The 22,002-nt window shown below is 39.9% G+C and overlaps 1 protein-coding gene across 1 annotated transcript; it reads left to right on the forward strand.

The window, feature by feature from the left end:
* The first annotated feature begins 2,265 nt into the window (after positions 1-2,265).
* Positions 2,266-20,442, forward strand: LOC140992156 (kinesin heavy chain-like). Its single transcript, XM_073462425.1, has 25 exons — positions 2,266-2,391; positions 5,797-5,884; positions 6,581-6,654; positions 7,232-7,336; positions 7,439-7,487; positions 7,600-7,655; positions 7,782-7,869; positions 7,960-8,084; positions 8,168-8,272; positions 8,356-8,504; positions 9,674-9,822; positions 11,629-11,810; positions 12,412-12,480; positions 12,559-12,765; positions 12,869-13,021; positions 13,095-13,292; positions 14,011-14,128; positions 14,264-14,340; positions 14,454-14,569; positions 17,140-17,241; positions 17,317-17,377; positions 19,687-19,758; positions 19,847-19,951; positions 20,065-20,281; positions 20,357-20,442. Exons 1-25 carry the CDS (start codon positions 2,266-2,268, stop codon positions 20,440-20,442), a joined length of 2,877 nt encoding a protein of 958 aa, XP_073318526.1.
* The last annotated feature ends 1,560 nt before the right edge of the window (positions 20,443-22,002 follow it).

Below are 22,002 nucleotides of genomic sequence, written 5' to 3' on the forward strand. Positions count from 1 at the left end.
TTATCTTTTCATGTCTGAATTGCTACAAAACAACTGGAATATTTACAAAAAGCTTGTTGCAAGATTACTAATGTTAGCACATTTAGCTAGCCTTGTAACATATATATATATAACTATAAAATGTAGTATTCAGTCTATAAAAGATGTATTATTTCCTCCATATGACAGAACATTTACTTAGTTACAACCCCATGACTATGTATATTTAGTAGCTGTTATTTAGCTCTCATACTTTAAATTCCCTGTAATGTAATTTTAAAAAATCCTTTAAAAATGCAATATTTATAATAGATGAAAGGTTTGTCAGCATTTTAATCTGGTCAGTATCTAGTTGCAAGATTACTAACATTAGCTTATTTAGCTAACCTTGCAAAATTATTATTAAATATACAAAATATAGAATATTCAGTCTATAAAAATGTTGTTTTGCCACACAATTTACATATAACTCTTCTATATTTTTAATATTTTCTTTATTTTTTCTTCCATACATACACTTCATCCTTTCAGTAGCTGTTCTGGAGCTCTCGTTTTTATCACATGAGCTTCACGAGGTATCAAAGTTGTCGAGTACAGACATTCAGATTTTTAATTTTCAAAGTGTTTTGAAGTTTGTAGACCATTTTCACCTCAGTGATGTGATGGAAAGCTCCAGAAAAGATGCTAAATGGATTTTTGTGGTGAGATTGTTTGTTTCCGAGGTCAGAATGAACCTTGACCCTCAAAATGAAACATGACACGACACTTTATATAGCTTACAATGTTAGCTAATGACTAGCCTAGCTTAGCTTAGCTTAGCTTACATAAGCAAGACAATAATCTTTTAAAAAATTGTAGGTTTCTTTCACAGAAATGACTTCATGCCAAGAGTTTAATCTAATGAATAATTAAATAGTTGGTTACTATCATTTCTTATCTGAATTTTCTCACAAAAAACAAAAGTTTACTTGTTGCTAACATTAGCTCGCACATTAAATGTAGGAGGACGCCATTTTGACAAAATGGCCGCCGCCGTAATCCAACTAATGGGTAATGTGGGCAAATTTTCATTAATTACTCGTTCTTTTTGTGTTTTAAGTCTCATTTTCTTTCATTTATGTAAGTAGAATTGTTATAAAAGGAAAATATATCATCCAAATAAACTTATTCAGCCATTTTAGCAATTTTTTTAAGCTTTAAAAGATTATTTTTATTCTTTGTCAGCTATAAATATAGCGTTAGCATATATCACAATATAGGAGAACGTAGATCAAATAAATAAGGCTTATTAGCTATAAACTCGCTAGTATTACTGTTAAATCAGCTAATTATGTTACACTTGATGAAGTAAAAGTCATGCTAGCTTCAAAATACAGCTAAAAAACCAGAGTAGGAGTAACGTTAGCTTACTTGTTATGCTAAAATGGTCCATTTCAGCTAATATACAACGTTAGCCTAGCTATAATATTATCTGGTGAAGTATAGGGTCATTTTAGGACAGACAAGAGTAACTTGATCCATAATAATACATCATAATGTTTATTTATTTTAGGCTATTGAACATCTGAATGCGCAAAAAATCAGAAAAATGGAGTGACGTCAGAGCGAGAAGCCGATAAAGTGTCGTGCATCGATACGTGATCAATAAGCTGATTGGAAAAAAAGCATCTCTGAGGGATTCATAAGAAATTAATGCAGGTGTTTTGCGCGCGTGCACGCGAGCGACACAGTGATGGTGGTGGTGGTACTGATGCAGGGCACGGGAGCGCGCCGCGGCATCGTGCACGGGAGCGCGCCGCCTGTATTCGCCAGTGAGGACGATGCGGTTGTCTCTGCGGCTCATCTCCGGGCTCTCCCTCCGCACACCGGGCAGCCCGCGCTGGTAGCACGCACCGACACCCAACCCGCACCTCCGCACCTTCTCCCCGCAGAGACCGCAGGTGTCGCCGCCGCAGAGGAGGGGAGGCCCGTGCGCACCGACTCCGGGACGCAGCGCTGCGGGTTGATCCGGTTTGGCCATGGCGCAGCGCAGGAAGCCCGGAGACGCTCGGCTCGGGTGAAGGACGCGGTGCGCTGCGGTGAAAACTTCGCAGGACGCGTGATTTTTTCTCCTTCAGGTCTCCGGTGATGATCTGAGGGTGCGTTTTTTTTGGTGACAACCATCAAGGCCCTGCCAAACCCTCCCTCCGGGCACCACCCTGCCTCAAAGAGACTCCCTCCACGTCCGCATCCTGTCGTTTGTTTATTTGTTTATTTGTGTATTTGCGTGAACTGCAGCCCGCAGACATGATGGATGCGTCGGAGTGCGGGGTGAGGGTGATGTGTCGCTTCAGGCCGCTGAACGAGGCCGAGATCACCCGAGGAGACAAATACATCCCCAAATTCAAAGAGGACGACACGGTGGTGATCGCGGTGGGTCTGTCACTGTTGTTGTTGTTGTTGTTGTGGTGGTGGTGATATTCATGTTGTTTACGTGTCTGTGTGCAGCTGACAACACAAACACTGCGGTGAATCTGGAGGAAGAAAGTCACCTGGAGCTCTGCAGGCAGGCTGGAGATGCCAAGTGCGCAGTGAGCCTGTAGTCCTGCAGACTGTGGATGGATATTATATACATACATCCCATAATCACTGTGCTCAGGCTCCACCAGGCGTCTCTCTGCAGGAGAGATTCAAACAAATAAATAGAAAAATGTAGGACAGAGAGTCAGAAGAGACGATGTGACATCATTACGTTACCTACGGATCATCTGTGAGTCTGCAGGAAGTTTGAGTCTGCAGCTAAATGTGTCTGAAATCCTAAAAAGACGCTCTGATCAGAAGTAAAACTCCAGGCAGTCGGTGTAAATGAAGTTTAAGACGTGTACATTTGTAAACAGAACGCAAATCTCTGCTTAGATATCTTCATGAGCGTGTTAGGCCATTTAAAATAGCTTAGAAATATAAATAAAAAGAAGAAATGGCCGCTATGATACAGCTAAAAGGTAAAATGAGCGGATTTGTATCAATTATCTCTGACTTTTTATTGTTTTTAATATTTTTCTGTGTACTTTCTAAAAGTGCAGTTGATCTAAAAGGTAAATAAATCCTCCAAATCTACTAATTCAGCCATTAACGACATTTTAAATGCGATACTTTGCCTTAAAACATGGAGGAAATGTTGGAGATGATGAGCAGAAACGAGGCCGAGGCTGCTGTGAACCTGCTGTTAGGACTGTTGAGTCACACCAACACGACTCAACCAGCGTTTAAACATCCTGAAGATCCAATCAGATACTTTATTTCTTATGTTTATTAACTACAAACAAACGCCATGGTGGTAAAAAACCACTGATAGAATGTAACTAAAGTACATTTACTCAAGTACAAGGGTGAGGTACTTGTACTTATCTCGAGTATTTCCATTTTTTCTTCCACTCTGCTACATGTTGGAGGCAAATATTGTACTTTTTACTCATCTACACTTTAGTTACTAGTTACTTTGCAGATTACATGCTGCATACATGTTATATGTGTTTTTACTTGTACGTGTACTTTTGATACTAAAGTACCTTTAATATCAGATACTTTCAGACTTTTACTCGAGCACTATTCATACGGGTGACTTTCACTTTTACCAAAATACTGTTGTAACACGATGTCTTTACTTCTACTGAAGTAAAACTCTTGGATACTTTTTACAACACTGGTGGAAACAACAGACCTAAAATGGACGACAGATTTTAGGGACTCTTTATGGACCAATCAGAACCAGGCTGAGCTGTGATGCATGTAAACATTTTGTGAAAAAAAGATACAAACACAATGTTAAAATCCAACTTTAGTAAGTAATAATAATTTAGATATCAGAGGTCGAAGGGTGAACTCGCTCTGACTCACCGTTATAAAAGTGCTGATTCAGGGAGATCAATACTGCGTTTATCCACAGTGTGAGTCACTGAGATACAAGAGACTTTGTGCCAGAAAGTTGAGATAATTTATTGAAAATAGTGATTTTATGACACGCAGCTCCAAAAAAGTCTCATTGCATTCAGTTTCTCCAGGAGGAGCCAGTCTGAAAAACAATTTATTAACCTCCGCTTAAATAGAAATCTTTGTTTTCTTACAAAAACTGCTCCTGAGAAGCCCTAGATGTTGTATTTTCCCACCTGTCCTTGAACACAGCATTATAGTTACATCTAAAAAAAAAACAAGAAAAGGAAAATCACGGCATAGAAATAAAAAAAATCCACCTAAATCTGTCGGCCTGATTTATCTGATCAGTCAAATTTAAAACAGTTCGGAGTCGTCGCGTCCTCCAGCTGCATTATCGCCCAGGACCAGAAACCGCTCGTCACGGCCTCTCGCCATCAATCACGCTGCAGAAACACATTACCGAGGTCGAACGCGGTGATACTGTTCGTGTCAGTGGTTTCTCTGCTTCATCTCGGGGTTCAGAGGGAGCGAGAGTGCTGCTGTTGCTGCCTCCAAGTGCTGAGCGCTGCTTTTCAGAGCGACGAGGCTTTTACCCCCCCGAGAGACCGAGTCAGGATTTGGACGAGGGCGGCAGGAGTGATGGATGATCGGACCGAAAGATCCTGGAAGCTACTGGAGCATCCAGAGCTCAGGACGTCTAATTTTAAAACACCAAAGTGATAGAAACAAGCATCACGTGCCTGACGTGATCAATTTCTTCGACAGGCTCAGTTCTGTGGAAATGCTGCTTGTACAGTTTCAGCTGCTGCCGAACATACATACAGCGTTTTGAAGTAACATGAGGATTTAATAATAGATCTGCTGTCTTTTAACTGTTTCCAGGTGTCTTTCTTTCTTTTCTAGACTATTTAGGATATTTTTAGATCATTCTGGCAGATAATCCTGCTCGTTTTATTGTGTTTCTCCTGATAAACATTCATAGAACTGTTTTTAATAAGAAGGACGAGAAACTCTTTCCAAAAATGTTTACTTTTGCCGGATAAATGTCTTGAAATAACCAAACAACAGTGCTGAGATATTTCCAGCGTACACTTAAAAGATTGTGCATTTTAATCAGTCCTCAAATCTTATTTTGTCTTCTGTCAAATGTTTTTCACGACTCAAAACTTCAGAAAAAAACATAATGAGAGGACTGAAGACTTGACTCAGACTTGATTCGAGGTCTTGAAACTTGATTCAATGACTTGAGACGTGTCTTGGACTTGATTCAAAGACTCGAGACTTGACCAGGACTTGCTCTGATGATTGATACTTGACTTGGACTTTATTAGAGGACTTGAAACTTGACTTTGACTTGATTCAAGGACTTGAGATTCCATGATTTGAGACTTGACTTGTACTTCATTCGTCTTAGCACGACTTTGACTTCACTAGAGGTCTTGAAACTTGATTCAGTGACTTGAGACATGATTCGATGAGTTGAGATGTGACTTGGACTTGATTCAAAGACTTGAGACTGTACTAGGACTTGATCCAAGGTCTTGACTTGTCTTGGACTTTATTAGAGTACTTGAGACTTGACTTTGACTTAATTCAAGGACTTCAGACCCTGATTTGAGACTTGACTTGGATTTCCTTCAAGGACTTGAGACTCGATGCACAAGTCAAAACTTTGACAAAATATAATAATTTCATTCAGCTGTAGTTTTGCCCCGTTTGCCCCCCGTCTGCTTTGGGAAGATGTGGAGTTGTGTTATTATGTTGTCGTGCTGTTTTCTTGTGTTTCCTGAAAACAAATCCAGTTTTTTGCCAAATAAAATCAGTTGAAGAAAAGTGAAGATGAAATGTCCTGCCGAGCTTTCATTGTCCTGCTGTTACTAATGTCTCTGTGTTGGTCTGTAACAGAGTAAACCCTACGTGTTCGACCGTGTGCTGCCTCCCAACACGTCGCAGGACCAAGTGTACGACCAGTGTGCCAAACAGATCGTTAAAGGTACGAAGGTTTAAATCTGCTGGAGGGAACGTTATGAAACTCTGTCTTTATGTAACTGTAATCTATTGTATATCAGATTTAAGACTTAATCCTCCTTCTATCTTTTAATCCTCAACTATCTTCTTTGCATCAGTATTTTGTACAGCTAATGAATGACCTAAATATTTGATAATCAGGTGTCTGCATTGAAACTTGAGACTTGACTTTGACCTAATTCAAGGACTTCAGATTTGACTATGATTTGATTCAATGACTTGGCACTTGACTTGGACCTGAGTCATGGATTTGAGGATATGAAAATTGACTTGATTTAAGGTCTTCAGACATGACCTAGACTTGACATTCAGACTTGAGACTTGAATTGGACTTGACTTGAGGACTTGAGACTTGCCTTGGACTTAATCTGATGACATTAAACTTGTCTTTGACTCAATTCAAGGACTTGAGAATCGACTTGGGATGTGATTTAAGGACTTTATACCTGATTTGAGAGCTTGAGACTTGACAAGGACCTGATTTGATGACTTCAGATCCAACTTGGACTTCATTCCATGAATTTAGACTTGACTTGGACTTGCTTCAAGGACTTAAAACTTGATTTGAAGACTCAAAACTTGACTTTGACTTGATTAGATGTCTCATGAATCGACCTGGACTTGATTCTCTTGCATCAAACGTGTTTCCGTGTCGTTCCAGATGTGCTGGGCGGTTACAACGGGACCATCTTCGCCTACGGACAGACGTCCTCCGGGAAGACACACACCATGGAGGTGAGTGAACCTCTGATAGATAACAGTTACAGTACAGAGTCAATCGATAAACGCTGGAGTCAAAGCCATTGTGTAAAGCCAGTGACCTTTATTCTGAGCTCTCGTCTCCATCAGAGGATTACAGCACAGCAGGCATTGTGTAACAGACTTACTGCCAACAGTAAATCCAGTCCAGAATATACGATGGCTGAGCTTTGAGGAATCAAACGCCTGATAGCAGAGAGCTTCTTGTACCAGGAAGGTTCACTTCCTGCAAACACTCACGTACGAATTCACTGTTTTTCCAGTCGATTTTAAGTAAAATAAGTAGAGTTCCTGGCAGAGACAGTCCTCAAATGAGATCAGCATCAGGCATCTTTACTTCAGTGGCAGATTAATCCACCAAGACAGCAGCTTAAACCTCTTTTTAATTCTCTGATCTGATCTGTGATGAGAAAAACCTCTGAGTCACTGTCTTTACATTAAGTTTTAATTCCACCTCTGAACCCCGATGTTCCTCTTAAAACTCTTCAAGTTTCCTCAAAGTTTCCTAAAAACGTGAACAAGCATTAAAACGTCGGTATGTTGGTGTGTTCAGGGGAAACTGCACGACCACCAGCTGATGGGGATCATCCCTCGCATCGCCCACGACATCTTTGACCACATCTACTCCATGGACGAGAACCTCGAGTTTCACATCAAGGTCAGAACGATTAATCCTGCGTGTCTTAACATAATTATGTTTGATAAAGAAGTAGACAAAGAAAAAGTGAGTAGACGTTAAAAGTTTGGAGTTTCTCTGCAGGTTTCCTATTTTGAAATCTACCTGGACAAGATCAGAGACCTGCTGGACGGTAAGAAAGACTATTTATCTCAAGTTTATAACAAATTAAGTTAAATTGATGTGAATAAAGTCAGTTTTTAAGAATCTGTGTTTGACTTTGTTGATCTTCGTTCTGTTTAAAGTGTCGAAGACGAACCTGGCCGTGCATGAAGACAAAAACAGAGTGCCATATGTGAAGGTTGGTATTTAAGCCGTGTGCGATTATTTTGTTATTTCTGTATGTTCAGTTTGTGCTCCGTACCACGTGATCATGGTCCTGAGTCCCATGAATGATTGATGGAGTGACTCTTTGTCTCTCTGTCAGGGTTGTACTGAACGTTTTGTGTCCAGTCCAGAGGAGGTGATGGACGTCATCGATGAGGGCAAATCCAATCGACATGTAGCAGTGACCAGTATGTACCTGTATTTATTTCTTTCTCCCACTTTTAACTTATCTTTTATATCTAATTGCTGAAATTTGTTTTTTTTTTATCATCTTCCAGACATGAACGAGCACAGCTCTCGCAGCCACAGCATCTTCCTCATCAACATCAAGCAGGAAAACATCGAGACGGAGAAGAAACTGTCGGGGAAGCTCTACCTGGTCGACCTGGCTGGCAGCGAGAAGGTCGGTTAATAATCAGTGAAAGGTTTTAGCTGTTAATGAATCATAATGTTGATGTGAAATCTGCACGCTGTCTGGTTGAACAGGTCAGTAAGACGGGAGCAGAGGGCGCCGTGTTGGACGAGGCGAAGAACATCAACAAATCTCTGTCGGCGCTGGGAAACGTCATCTCGGCTCTCGCTGAGGGAACAGTAAGTCACTCCTCGTCTCGTCTGTCTCCATGTATCTGAAGGATGTAAATGAAAGGTGTGACAGCGACATGTTTACTCGTCAGAAAACCCACGTGCCGTACAGAGACAGTAAGATGACCCGGATCCTGCAGGACTCTCTGGGTGGAAACTGCCGCACCACCATCATCATCTGCTGCTCGCCGTCCGTCTACAATGAGGCCGAGACCAAGTCCACGCTCATGTTCGGACAGAGGTACCAGAACTTGTTCGGTAGAAAATAAAAGCCAATATTTTGGGCTGCAAGAAACTATATTTTCAAAAAAAGCAGTTACTCAAATACCAGAATAATAAAGCAGAAATCTTTCTGCAGCTTGTTGTGCCGATCAGGTTTTGAAGAACATTGGAGTTGTATTTGTTTTATATGTATTTCCTGTATAAGCTATATAATGACGCTTGATTGGACACTTGACTGAACACCAGGCGGAGGTGTTTCACTGTCCTCTCTGGTCTGATGATGATGATTTCTTGTAAGCACACCCGAGAATGATGTCACGTAACACCCTGGAGTAAACGTCTACGTCACTGCAGCAAGATGAACAGTTAAAACTACTCGAGGTGCAAAAAACAAGATTGTCAGATGCTGTGTTGTTAGTTTTTATATATATGGGACATTTGTTACTCTATAGAGTTGTGAAATGCTCAGATAATTAATGTAACAGACGATACGACTGTCAGAGTTGAAGGTTTAACTCATCGTCACTAACCAATCCTTACATTTTGTACTGTACAATAATGAGTCATTCATTTAGACTTTGGCTGACGTCAGTGCTGTAAACTAGCAACCAGATGGCTTTGAGTTTCCTGCGGTGTGTCTGTGTTTGTGTCTATTTATAGATCCTTCTGATGAAACCCCTCCACACCTTGGTTTGATTTTGCTCTGGCACAGCAGTCCAAGCACAAGCTGCTATCATGTTTTTTGTCTTCTAAAACTCAGAATAATCCACAATATTCTCGTTTCCTGTTTGTTGTTATTAACGACATTTTGTGCGACCAGTGTTTTGTGTTTGTAGCGCGTCCAAACAAAGAACAGCTGTAAAAAGTCTCCACCAAGTCTCGGGGAAAACAGTGTCCGAGTTCAAAGTGCTTATGTAACAAACCACAAAGTAGCATCAGTGATCCGGGGGATGACTGATGACAATTACTGTGCAGCCATCTGCCCTCTGCTGAGGAGAAACTGAGAGGAAATGAAGAGTTTCAATCCAAAATGGGATTACGACAGCCGAGCGAACACGACAGAATGACGTGGGAGTTTACCAGAAAGGACTTGTGAAAAGCTAGAGGGTGTTTTAATGCATCCTACTAATACGTTTCATGAAATATAAAAGTAAAATGTGTAAAATATCTTTTTAACGTCTGTTTTAGAGCCAAGACCATCAAGAACACGGTGTCGGTGAACCTGGAGCTGACGGCCGAGGAGTGGAAGAAGAAGTACGAGAAGGAGAAGGAGAAGAACAAGAGTCTGAAGAACATCATCCAGAGGCTGGAGGCTGAACTCAACCGCTGGAGGAACGGTGAGATACAAAGATACACTGACAAAGTTTTTATACAATTCTTTGTTTGTATGATGTATTTTTTTCTTTTAAGCTTCTTTTTTGACAATTTCTGTATTTTTCTGACGCTTGGCGACTGTTTTTTTAGCTCTTTGGTTGTTTAAACTGCGTACTTTTCTCACGCAGGACGAGACTCTTCAACAGCAATGTAGACTTGTCCTGTGAGATTATTTTTAAATTTATGTTTTTAATCTATATCTTGATAATCTAACCTTTAAAAATAATATAATATGGGAATAAATGAAATTCTTGAGTGTAAGCCGACAGTTTAGCTTTTTTAAAGTTTTTTTTAAACACCTTAAAATCAAGAAGGACAGGCGACCCCCTGTGAAGCTTTTGGGGTCACTCAGTGGCTGAGATGCATTGTGGGTAATGTAGGCCCCAGGTTTTAAAAGCAGTCCACTGGTCCAGCGTGGTACTCCTATAACACTTTTGGACAGTGATAATCATACGATCTTTTTATTCCACACATTCGTCTTCCTTTTCAAAACCTGCTGCCTACATTACCCACAATGCAACTCAGCCACAACCTCCGTAACATGTTTATTAAAATGGCACAAAATCCATGACTACTGTATATTGTGCTATCTTGACTGGGGCACGATTAAAAAGGAACTTTCTACGTCTCAAACCAGCTGAACATCATGACGGATCGTTTAAACTCCAAGATTAAATAAACGAGTCGTGATCCTGCAGCTGTTCGTCCGAGAAGTCCTCATTATCATCCTTCGGATACGCGGTTAATTACAACCTAATTATACATTTAACATCATGTAATGTAGATGAATCACACAACAATATTTACATATGCTTAGATTGTATTCAAACACACTATCGAGGTCGTTACAATGTGTGTTGTTGTGTCTCTACTCCACACTATCTTCCTCTCTTAGGAGACTGCGGTCTCTCCTCCTCAGCATCCTCGCCCTTTTTTCCATCTCTGTTGCATGGTAACCACTTAAACCCCACCTCTCTCTCTCTCTCTCTCTCTCTCCTCTTTCTTTTAATGTCTCTCTCCCTCGATCCCTCTCCCTCTCTGGTCTTTGTTTTTTTAATCTTTTAATTCCCTTGCGGATGTCGATAACACTCCCCCTCCTTAGCAACAAATCAGCTCAGCTGCAGCCTGTGAAGCCTACACACACACACACACACACACACGCACGCACACACACACACACACACACACACACACACACACACACACACACACTATGCTGATGCAGTGTTTCTGACATGAGTCAGCCGCTGGCTCCGTGCCGAGCCATTTAAATGGAGCAGCTCTTCACCTCTTCAGTCTCTCCACGTCTCCTCGTTCCCTGCTGGCTTTCGTCTCACCTCAATTAAAAAGTCAATAAATATTACAGGATCAATTCTTTTTATCTACTGAAGTCACACGGCTGCTGACAGGCTGTGCACACACGCAACAACACACAGCTAAAGATGATATCACACTGCTGTAACGGGATGTTTGGTGCAGTAAACTACAGAGGACCGAAACTGGCAAAATCAAAAATAAACAAATGTCTCAATGAAGACATTAATAAATCATTAGATTCACCAAAAATATAATAAAAACATAAAAAACAATATATATATATATACATAGATATATATATATATATATATATATATATATATATATATATATATATATATATATATATATATATATGTATATGTATAACAAACAATAAAATAAAGTACAACAGACCGCTGTGTGTTTATTAAATGTTTGGATGAGTAACAGGTGAGTTGTTGTTGTTACAGGTGAAGATGTTCCTGAGGAGGAGCAGCTGAGCGCCAAAGATCAGAAGAGCATCGAGCCGTGCGACAACACTCCCGTCATCGACAACCTGCTGCCGGCCGGAGGAGGCGTCTCCGTCACCGGCGACGAGCGGAGCAGATACGAGGAGGACATCACCAACCTGTACAAACAGCTGGACGAGAAGGTGAGACTGAGTCCACGCCTCCTTCATTGTAAGGCCAATCTAAACTGCACTTTATTTTTGTAGTATCGCTCTATTTTGAATTTATTTAAAATTATTTAAGTCCAGATATTTAGGCATTCATTCATTTTAAAATGTTTATAAAAATGTATATTTCAGTTTTCAATTGTTTATCAATTTATGACACATTTTGATGAATGTATTAATTTTTGGGAAAGAATAAGAAGATTAATTTTAAAATATATAGGCATGAATTGAATTATAACCCATGAAATAAATGGATATTTCTGTTTTAATTTGCTTATTAATTTATTACAGTTAAATAAATGCCGACATTTTGGGGATTTTGGCAACGTCGCTCCTCCGATAGCTTCTGAAAAACCTGTGTAAAGATACTAAAAAGAAGTTAAAGTGATACAGAGATCCCGAAAAAAGCCAAATTAATTTAAATTAGAAAAAAAAAAGATTAATTAATGTGATTTCACTACAAATAATCTTGATATATCTGCTTAAAAAATCTAAAATAATAATATTTTTTTTGCATTTTCTTATCGTTACTTGACATTACTTATAATAACCAATACTATTACTAATATTTCTGCAGGATGATGAGATCAACCTACACAGTCAGATGTCTGAGAAGCTCAAGGAGCAGATGCTGGACCAGGAAGAGGTTCGTCTCCCACACCATGAAATTATTTGATATTAAAATGTGTCTCTGAGAGTATTTACATTTTTACCTACACCGTAGCTGCTGGCGTCGACGCGGCGCGACTACGAGAAGATCCAGGAGGAGCTGTGCCGGCTGCAGATTGAGAACGAGCTGGCCAAGGAGGAGGTGAAGGAGGTGCTGCAGGCGCTGGAGGAGCTGGCCGTCAACTACGACCAGAAGAGCCAGGAGGTGGAGGAGAGAGACCACACCAACATGCAGCTGACCGAGGAGCTGCAGCACAAGGCGGTGAGTCGACTGCACAAAATCAAATGTTTCAAATTTACCTAATGGAACAAGGACTACATTTCCCATCACCCAACATGTTACATTATGGTGGTTGTACTTGTAGGCGTTGCTGTCGGCGGTGCAGAGGGAGCTGGGTCAGCTGCAGGAGCTGAACGGCCTGCAGAGGAAGAGAGCCGCCGAGGTCCTCAACCTGCTGCTGCGTGACCTCAGCGACATCGGCGCCATCATCGGCACGAGCGATGTCAAGAGCGCCGCAGTGAGTACGAACACACACGAGCTTTCACATCATCTTTCACGCTCATACCCTAAACCTCCTCCTCTTCCTTCAGTCCTCAGAGACGAAGGGGAACGGCTCGGCGGTGGAGGAGGAGTTCACTCTGGCTCGTCTCTACATCAGTAAGATGAAGTCGGAGGTGAAGTCTCTGGTGAACCGCAGCAAGCAGCTGGAGAGCGCTCAGGCCGACGCCCACCGCAAGATCCAGGCCAATGAGAAGGAGCTGGCGTCCTGTCAGCTGCTCATCTCACAGGTAAACAGGGACATCTGCGAGTCTTAAATCTGTCGTGTTTGAGCAGCGTTGACATTTTTACTCACAAAGTTTGAACATGATGAAGTTTAATCTTCGTTGTTCCCCTTAAATGTCATAATTCCCCTTAAGGTGGCATCAAAAAACATACTTTGTGTTTACATTTTGAGGTACTCCACTTATGTTTGTCATTTTATTCTCAAACAATCAAATCCAAGAAGCCATTTTTGGCATTGTTGCTCTTTTACATCAAAATTAAAGATGTGTTTATACACATATTCCCATAATTAATTACTCTGGGGTCATGACTGGAATTTTAAATACATTTTAACAACATTTGACCCCACAAAGGAGCTCGTTAAAGTCCGATGGAAGCATCAGAGAAGTTAAATTTTACATATAACTTCTTAATATTCTTGATATTCTGACCGTTTTCTCATACAGTATTTAGACAGTACACACTTCCAATCACTGTTACTCAATTGCAAAGTGTCTTGCATCAAAATTAGGTCGCCTTTGTAGCAGAAATGTTCAATTATTTATGAAATAGTTTGCCATTGACTGGAGCAAACTAAGAAAGAGGCTACAGACTTCCCTATTACTTCTTTTCCTTCTGATGCACTAACTCAAAGTTACTCTGGATGAATAACCTCATGAAATTTTCTCTTGCTATATTTGGGGTAACCATCAATGGTGTTTGTGTTTTCTCCTCTGTGTGCAGCACCAGGCCAAGATCAAGTCTCTGACTGACTACATGCAGAACATGGAGCAGAAGAAGAGGCAGCTGGAGGAGAGTCAGGACGCTCTGACCGAGGAGCTCGCCAAACTGCAGGCTCAGGGTCGGTACACGGCAAGACGAACTCTAATCTCCGCAAACTCTTTAAAAACAAATAACCTTCCTGTTAGTTGAAAGATGTCGCGGTAAAGTCAGTGAAACACCTGATATGTCAAATGTCTTCTTTGTTGGTTTTCAGAGAAGAGACACGAGGTGTCTGGAGAGGAGAAAGAGAAGGAGGACATCAGCAGACTGGATGGAGATGATGACATCAAGGTGAGGAGACGTGGACCTGAACATCACCGCCGTCTGTTCGCTGCTGGAAACTGCAACAGGGAAATGATGTTGAACAATCATGCGTTTCTAATGTGCTTCTTCGCCTCTGTTTCCTCCAGAAAACACTGGAGGAGCAGCTGGAGAACCACAGGGAGGCTCATCAGAAGCAGCTCAGCCGCCTCCGAGATGAGATCGAGGACAAACAGAGGATGCAGGACGAGCTCACAGAGTGAGGACACACACAGACACACACACACAGACACACTGTGTGACGTACAAGCACAGCAGGTCATGGTTTAACCAACAGCTCGAGAAAAACACTTAAAATTTAACTCAATAATATTTGAAAATGTTAAATCCAGTGTCATCCATCTTCAGTTTCACAAGTCCTCCATTCATTACAGAGGATTTCATTTAACACACAGTTCAAGGTTTAACTTGAGCCTGATTTCCACTCAAGTACATTTTCAAAGAGACTGTTGAGGGACATGAGTGTGTGAAGTGAAGCTCAGTGGCTCGATGAATAAAGCTGCTGCATGAAAGTCATTAACTTGTGGGCTCAAAGTCAGTTTCCAATCCCAGGTTTTCAAAGCTTCAAGATGAGCTGGGGACGGACTTTTAGCACCGATGAGAATTAGTTCAGTAGGTTAAGAAGCTCCATTTAAATGTGAGACGAGTGTTCAAGCATTGCTTTGACTTTAAAGGCCAATTCACTTTTAAACGAACTAATAGAAGGAGAAGGACGAACAGAGCTCTGTCTGTCTGGACCAAAGGTTTGTTTTTTTCTGGTGATCCATTTTCTAAATCTGATCTAAATTGTGGAACCGAGTCAAATTGAAAATGTGTGTGAAATCGGGTGAAAAAAAAGTTTTGTCAAGAGATTTTTCATTTATTTTTTTTTTAATTCAGGAGGAATGTTTTTTTTCATTTGTAAAAACCAAGTCAAAAATAAAATTTTGTGAGAAAAAAATTCGGGTAGATATGTGTGAAATCGAGTGGAAAAAAATATTTGTCAAGAGATTTTTGTTCATTTATTTTTTTCGCAAAACAAAAATGGGGGAATGTGATTTTTTTGGGGCAGATTTTTTTTTAAATTGAGGGGAAATGTTTTTTTTCATTTGTAGAATCAGAATCAAAAAGAAAATTTAGAAAGATTTTTTTTTTAATTCAGACAAATGTTTTTGTTTTTTGTGAATAGAAACCAAAGGAAAAATAATAATTTCTGAAAATTTCCCAAAGATTGCCGAAGATTGCCGAATATTCCCGAAGTTTTCCGAAAATTCCCGAAATTTTCCGAAAATTCCCGAATTTTCCCGAAAATTCCCGAAGTTTTCCGAAGATTGTCGAAAATTTCCAACGAATTTCCGAAGAATCTCTAAAATTAAAAGAACTTTTTGTTTTAACTAATGTGTGAAATTGAGTGAAAAAACACTCTTGACTTATATTTTGAAGTCTTGAAGTGAAGTGAAACCAAATTTCAGGAGGAAGGTTTTTTTCATTCACAAATCTGGGGACGAAAAGACATTTTGGGGGGCAGATTTTTTTTTAAAAAAAAATGAGGGAAAATGTTTTTTCATGTGGAAAGAACGATCAAAAAAGATTTCCAAAAATTCCAAAGAATTTTTGAAGAATTTCCGAAAATTCTGAAGAACTTCCGAGGGGGGAAAATATGAAGATTTTTTTATTCAGATGATTTTTTTTTTTTGTGAAGTGAAACCAAAGGAAAAAGAAATATTTCCGAGAATTCTGAAGATTTCCGAAAATGTTCTAATTTTTCTGAAGATGTCCGAAGATTGCTGAAAATTCCCGAAGATTTTCAAAGAATTTCCGAAGAATCTCTGAAAATTCTGAACAATTTCTAAGGGGGGAAAAATGAGATGAACTTTTAGTATGTGAAATTGAGTGAAAAAAAAACACTCTTGGCTCATATATTGAAGTCTTGAAGTGAAGTGAAACCAAATTTCAGGAAGAAGGGTTTTTTTTATTTGTAAAAAATTGAGGGGAAATGTTTCCTTAATGTGCAAAATCCAATTTAAAAAGAAAATTTCCAAAAATTGTAAAGAATTTTCTAAAAATTTCCAAAAATTGTAAAGAATTTTCTAAAAATTTCCAAAAATTCTGAAAGAATTTCCAAGGGGGAAAATATGTAAGAAATTTTTTTTAATTCAGATAAGTTTTTTTTGTTTTTTTGTGAAGTGAAACAAAGAAAAAAAAAAAATTTCCGAGAATTCCGAAGATTTTCGAAAATGTCCGAAGATTGCCGAAAATGTCCGAAAATGTCCGAAGATTGCCGAAGATTTCCAACGAATTTCCAAGGTGGAAAAAATGAGAAGAACTTTTTTTTAACTAATGTGTGAAATTGAGTGAAAAAACACTCTTGACATATTTTAAAGTCTTAAAGTGAAGTGAAACCAAATTTCAGGAGGAAGGTTTTTTTTATTCACAAATCTGGGGACGAAAAGAAATTTTTGGGGGCAGATCTATTTTTTTAAATTGAGGGAAAATGTTTTTTCATGTGGAAAAAACAATCAAAAAAGGAAAAGAAAAAGAAGAATTTCTGAGAATTCCGAAGATTTCTGAAAATGTCCGAAGTTTTCCAAAGATTTCCGAAAATTGCCAAAAATTCCCGAAAATTGCCAAAAATTCCCGAAGATTTTCAAAGAATTTCCAAAGAATCTCTGAAAATTCTGAACAATTTCCGAGGTGGAAAAAATTAGAAGAACTTTGTCTTTTACTATGTGTGAAATTGAGTGAAAAAAGACTCTTGGCTTATTATTCCTTCTTCTCGTCCTCTCCCAGTCTGAACCAGGGTCTCTTGTTGGAGCAGGAGAGACTGATGTCGGACTACGACAAACTGAAGGCTGAAGAGCAGGAGAAGGATGCCAAGCTGCAGAAACTCATGTAGGTTTTAAACAACTACTGTATGTGTTCTCTAAATGTTTGAGTTAAATCTCTGGTTCACTGTTTTCTGCCCAGAGAGCTGAATGAACAGAGGGAGCAGGCCAGAGAGGACCTGAAGGGCCTGGAAGAGACTGTGGTGAGTGTCTCTGACTCATGTAGGTAGCTGAAACTGTTTGAAGCTGAATCTGAGAGAAAATGGACTTCTACCCCCTGAAAAATGAAAAAATGCTGTTTTAGGATACCACATACCCCCCTCTGTACTCTACCCTACTTGGTACAGTCTGGGTTCCCCTGAGTATAAATTAAATTGGAGTCTTCCACTTCCTGTTTGACAGACGGCCATTATGCCTGGAGGTAACCCAAAATAGAGCACATGCTACAAACATTTTCATACATTTGAATGTCGTAATGCAGCTTCATTTTTGTTTTTGTTTTTAAAAACCTTTAAATATTTTCATTTATTTTCAGGCATACACTGTCTTTCAATGAAAAAGACAAAAAGGAGTTGTATTTTGGTTGAATTACTTCCATTTTTGTGCTGTGTTTGTGCATCTAAATAGTGAATAAATAGTATAATAATGAAATATTAAACTAGCAATGCTCACTACTTTGTCTTCATTCTTCAAATGACTGAGATATAAACACTATGACCTACAAAAGTTCAGTGGTTCTCAAGGGGAGCCTCAATATAACTCAGTGAGATGAACTCATATTAGTGAAGTCTAGCGTTTTTAAAAAAGTTTTAAAAACTAACACTGAGATTCAATTTTCACATCTACTCCTCTGTAGCGTGAAATACAACAGCATGGTCCAGAACTACTTCAGGAGTAGCTCGGCAAAATAAGCTGCTGGCAGGAAATCTGAAGACGTGGGTTCAAGTCCCTGTTCGGGAACATACTTCTGCATTGTTGTCAGTGCCTCAAATCACGACTAATGTGATTAACCTCACTCCTATGAGACAGGAATTAAAGAAACACAAGGAACCTGAATTCTTAGATGCCTTCAGATACAAGCTCCAACAATGATAACTGTATTAATACAACTACTTCTCTCTTGCCTTAGTATTATAGCTGTGAAATCCTTAAAAGATTATATCTGATGCTTCAGGTACTGACAACAGGCAGGATTTGAAACCAGGGTACTACATCACTGGTGTCTTATAGTCGTGTAACAAACCCACCACACCACCGAGTGCCCTTCGTTGTACAACTTCCTCTCTGAGTGCTTTTTAAGTCTTCAATTTGGGTGTTGCACTTCAAAAACCACTGAACCTCATAGGAACCAAACTCACAACATCTGAAACTTGAACCAAGTCTCTTACCACCTGAGCTACCAGATCAGCCTGGCAGCACTTGGTTCTCAGAGGTTTTCACTTCTTCTTTTGGTACCCCAGCCTTCAAAATTCACTGAGCCCCCTTAACACATGAGCTACTGCATCAGAAGTTTGATCAGCAACACTTCCTTCCTATCCTTCCTTCTTGTGTTGGATTTCTTAAACTAAGTTGAGGATTGAACTCACAATTGTCAGAACTTCTGAGAAGTCTTCTAACAGACTGAGCTATTTCACCTGAGGTACTTCACTTCTGTTTCTTAGAGTTTTTCACTTTTTCTTTTGAGCAAACAACTTTAAAATTCAAAGACATGAGCAAGGATCAAACAGACGTCCTTATGATCTCCAGGGTAGACTTCTAACATCCTGAGCTATTTGATCAAGAAAACTTCTTTAATGTTTCTTGAAACTTTTTTTGGCCTCTTGTTGGACTTAAATTCTTAAAGTCACCTGAGGATGGAACCAACTTCCATCCTCAGAATTTGTGATGAGCCCAGCAACTACAAGAGCTTGTGGGTGTGAGAGATTTTCATTTGCAAAATTCAAGGAAACATCCCGGGATCGAACTCACAAACTCAAAACCTCAATGAAGCACCTTATCAACTTGCACTATTTTGTCAGGGATATTGGCAAAGGATTTCTCGCAACTTGTTGTTCAATAGAAGCCTGAGTATTGAACCTAGGACCTCAAAAGTAAATCTGGGGCCAAAAATACATTTTTGGGGGTAGATTTTCTTTTTTTTTTTGAGTGGAAATGTTTTTTCATGTGCAAAAAACGATTAAAAAAGAAAATTTTCCTAAGAATCTCTGAGGGGGAAAAATATTTTTTTTTTAAGTCAGACAATTTTTTTTTTTTGTGAAGTGAAACCAAAGGAAAAAGAAGAATTTCCAAAATTTCTGAAAACTTCCGAAGATTTCCGAAAATTTCCGAAAATTTCCGAAAATCTTTCAAACTCAAAACTTCAAAGAAGCACCTTATCTACTTGTGCTATTTTGTCAGGGATATTGGTAAAGGATTTCTCACAACTTGTTCAAAAGCAGCCTGAGTATTGAACCTAGAACCTCAAAAGTTTGAAAAACTTCTCATGATAATCACTTTCTCTCTGTTCTCTCAGGCCAAAGAGCTGCAGACGCTTCACAACCTGCGCAAACTCTTTGTTCAGGACCTCACCACGCGGGTCAAGAAGGTACATCACCTTCCCCTGGTTGTGTTCATGTGAATCAGTTTTCTGACAACACTGGTGTGACGTTGAACCTGTGGTCTGGGTTTTTCAGAGTGCTGAGCTGGACTGTGAGGAGGGACTTGGCAACGTGGCCCAGAAACAGAAGATCTCCTTCCTGGAGAACAACTTGGAGCAGCTCACCAAGGTCCACAAGCAGGTAAAGTCATAAAAATGCTGTGGTATAGAAGTATGAAGTGGTAAAAAATGGAAGTACAATCACCTTAAAAGTATAAATAAATATTCTCTGTCACTTTCCCCCTGTGCTCTCAGCTGGTTCGGGACAATGCAGATCTTCGCTGTGAGCTGCCAAAGCTGGAGAAGCGCCTGCGTGCCACGGCCGAGCGAGTTAAAGCGCTTGAGAACGCCCTGAAGGAGGCGAAGGAGAACGCCATGAGGGACCGCAAGCGCTACCAGCAGGAGGTGGACCGCATCAAGGAGGCAGTCCGGGCCAAGAACATGGCCAGGAGGGGGTTCTCCGCACAGATCGGTGAGCTGACGGACAGATTGTTGGACAGAGGTCAAATGAAATCTATGTTACTGAATTTGCTTCTTTGTGCCACAGCGAAGCCCATCCGGCCAGGCCATCATCCACTGTCCTCCCCCATCACCAGCTCCATCAGGCTCGGAGGAGTCTACGCCCACAACTGAAACCACAACTGCAAGTTTAACCCTGTGAGTACAGTCGGTAGATCGTGAAGAAAAGCCTCACTATTCTTTTAAATATAGTATTTTAAAAAGGCTTGCATCCGTCTGTCGCTCATGAAAAGTTACGTGATAAAGTTATGAATTGCGGGGATCTCTGTGGATCACTGCTGCTGTCGGGTTGATAAACAGGAGTGAAGATGAATCCCAGAAGTTAAAGCAGTAATCTCTGAGCTCTCCTCCCGTCAGTAAACGTCTCCAGATTAGAGCAGAATCTGATGTGACTTCAGGTGTTTATTCCTCCAGAAGGTCTGGATCTTTGATTTAATAGAGAGCCCCCTAGTGGCAGAAATGACATATTGTGCATTTAACTGATGAATGAAAATATGAATCTAAAACCATAAATTTGAGGGAAAAATGTGTGTCACAATCTCATTAAACCTTTGTTTCTTCCATCAGACAGACCATAAACAACCCGACGCATGCCCACCGCCTCACCTGGAACCACAAGCCCCACCCCTCCCGTTGGAGCACCAATGGGAGGCCATCATAACAGACTGTCACCGCTCAGAGAAGCAACATCCAAACATCCATCGTGTATATAACTGATATGAGATGTAAACATATTTAGTTTGCTGAATGTCAGAGGCCTCACTTACAAAATGTTTTGCTTTATGTCCGAAATTATTCTTTTAGGCGAAAACTGACTAATCAAAAAAACAATTTTATGATTCTTCTGATTATAAATGTTCTTATTTATATTCGTAATTATGCAACAGAATAAATAAAGCGTAACATTTATAAATGAGGCCCTAAGTTTCTTTCTGAATGATGACAAAAAAATCTGAGAAATCGTCGTCACCTGAGCTGAAGTTCTGCAGGTGACTCGGTGTGTTAGTGTTTCTGATTTATGATCGCGACTTTAAGATTGTACAGCTTCCCAAAGCTTGACGAGCCGGAGAGAAAAGGCAGTTTTATAATTTAATCTCAAACCAGCATTAATTTATTTAATGAACGTTTATTCACCTTCTTGCCAAGAGCTTAACGAGAACACTTCTCTCATGTCTGTCGGATAAAATGAAGGTACGGCAAGAAGCCAATTAGCTTAGCTTAGCATAAAGACTGAAAACAGAGGGAAAGTGCTAGCCTGGCTTTGTGATAAAATCAGACTACCAGCATCTCTAAAGCTCATTAATTTACATGTTATATCTCTGGAGGTTGGCAGAAAAATAGTCAAGACTCAAAGTCGCCATTTCCAGTCCTAATGCTGAGCTAAGCTAACTAGCTCTGGTTGTAACTTCATATTTAATGTACAGATATGAGAGTGGTGTCAATCTTTTCATCTAACTTTGGCAAAAAAGGAAATAAGAGTATTCCCAAAATGTCAAATGTTTCCTGTAAGAGTGTCATATGTTTTGCAGGATGTGGGGATTTATAGTCAACGCCATTTCAGCTAAAGTCTTCGAGTTTCTCACCTCGATAAAGTTCAGTTACAGTTGAGGTTGAGTCACTTTACGTGGACAGAAAAACACTTTTCCCTCGTTGAACACCCTGGTTGTATCTACG

This window comes from Pagrus major, chromosome 24 (genome assembly GCF_040436345.1).
Source record: "Pagrus major chromosome 24, Pma_NU_1.0".
NCBI lineage: Eukaryota > Metazoa > Chordata > Actinopteri > Spariformes > Sparidae > Pagrus > Pagrus major.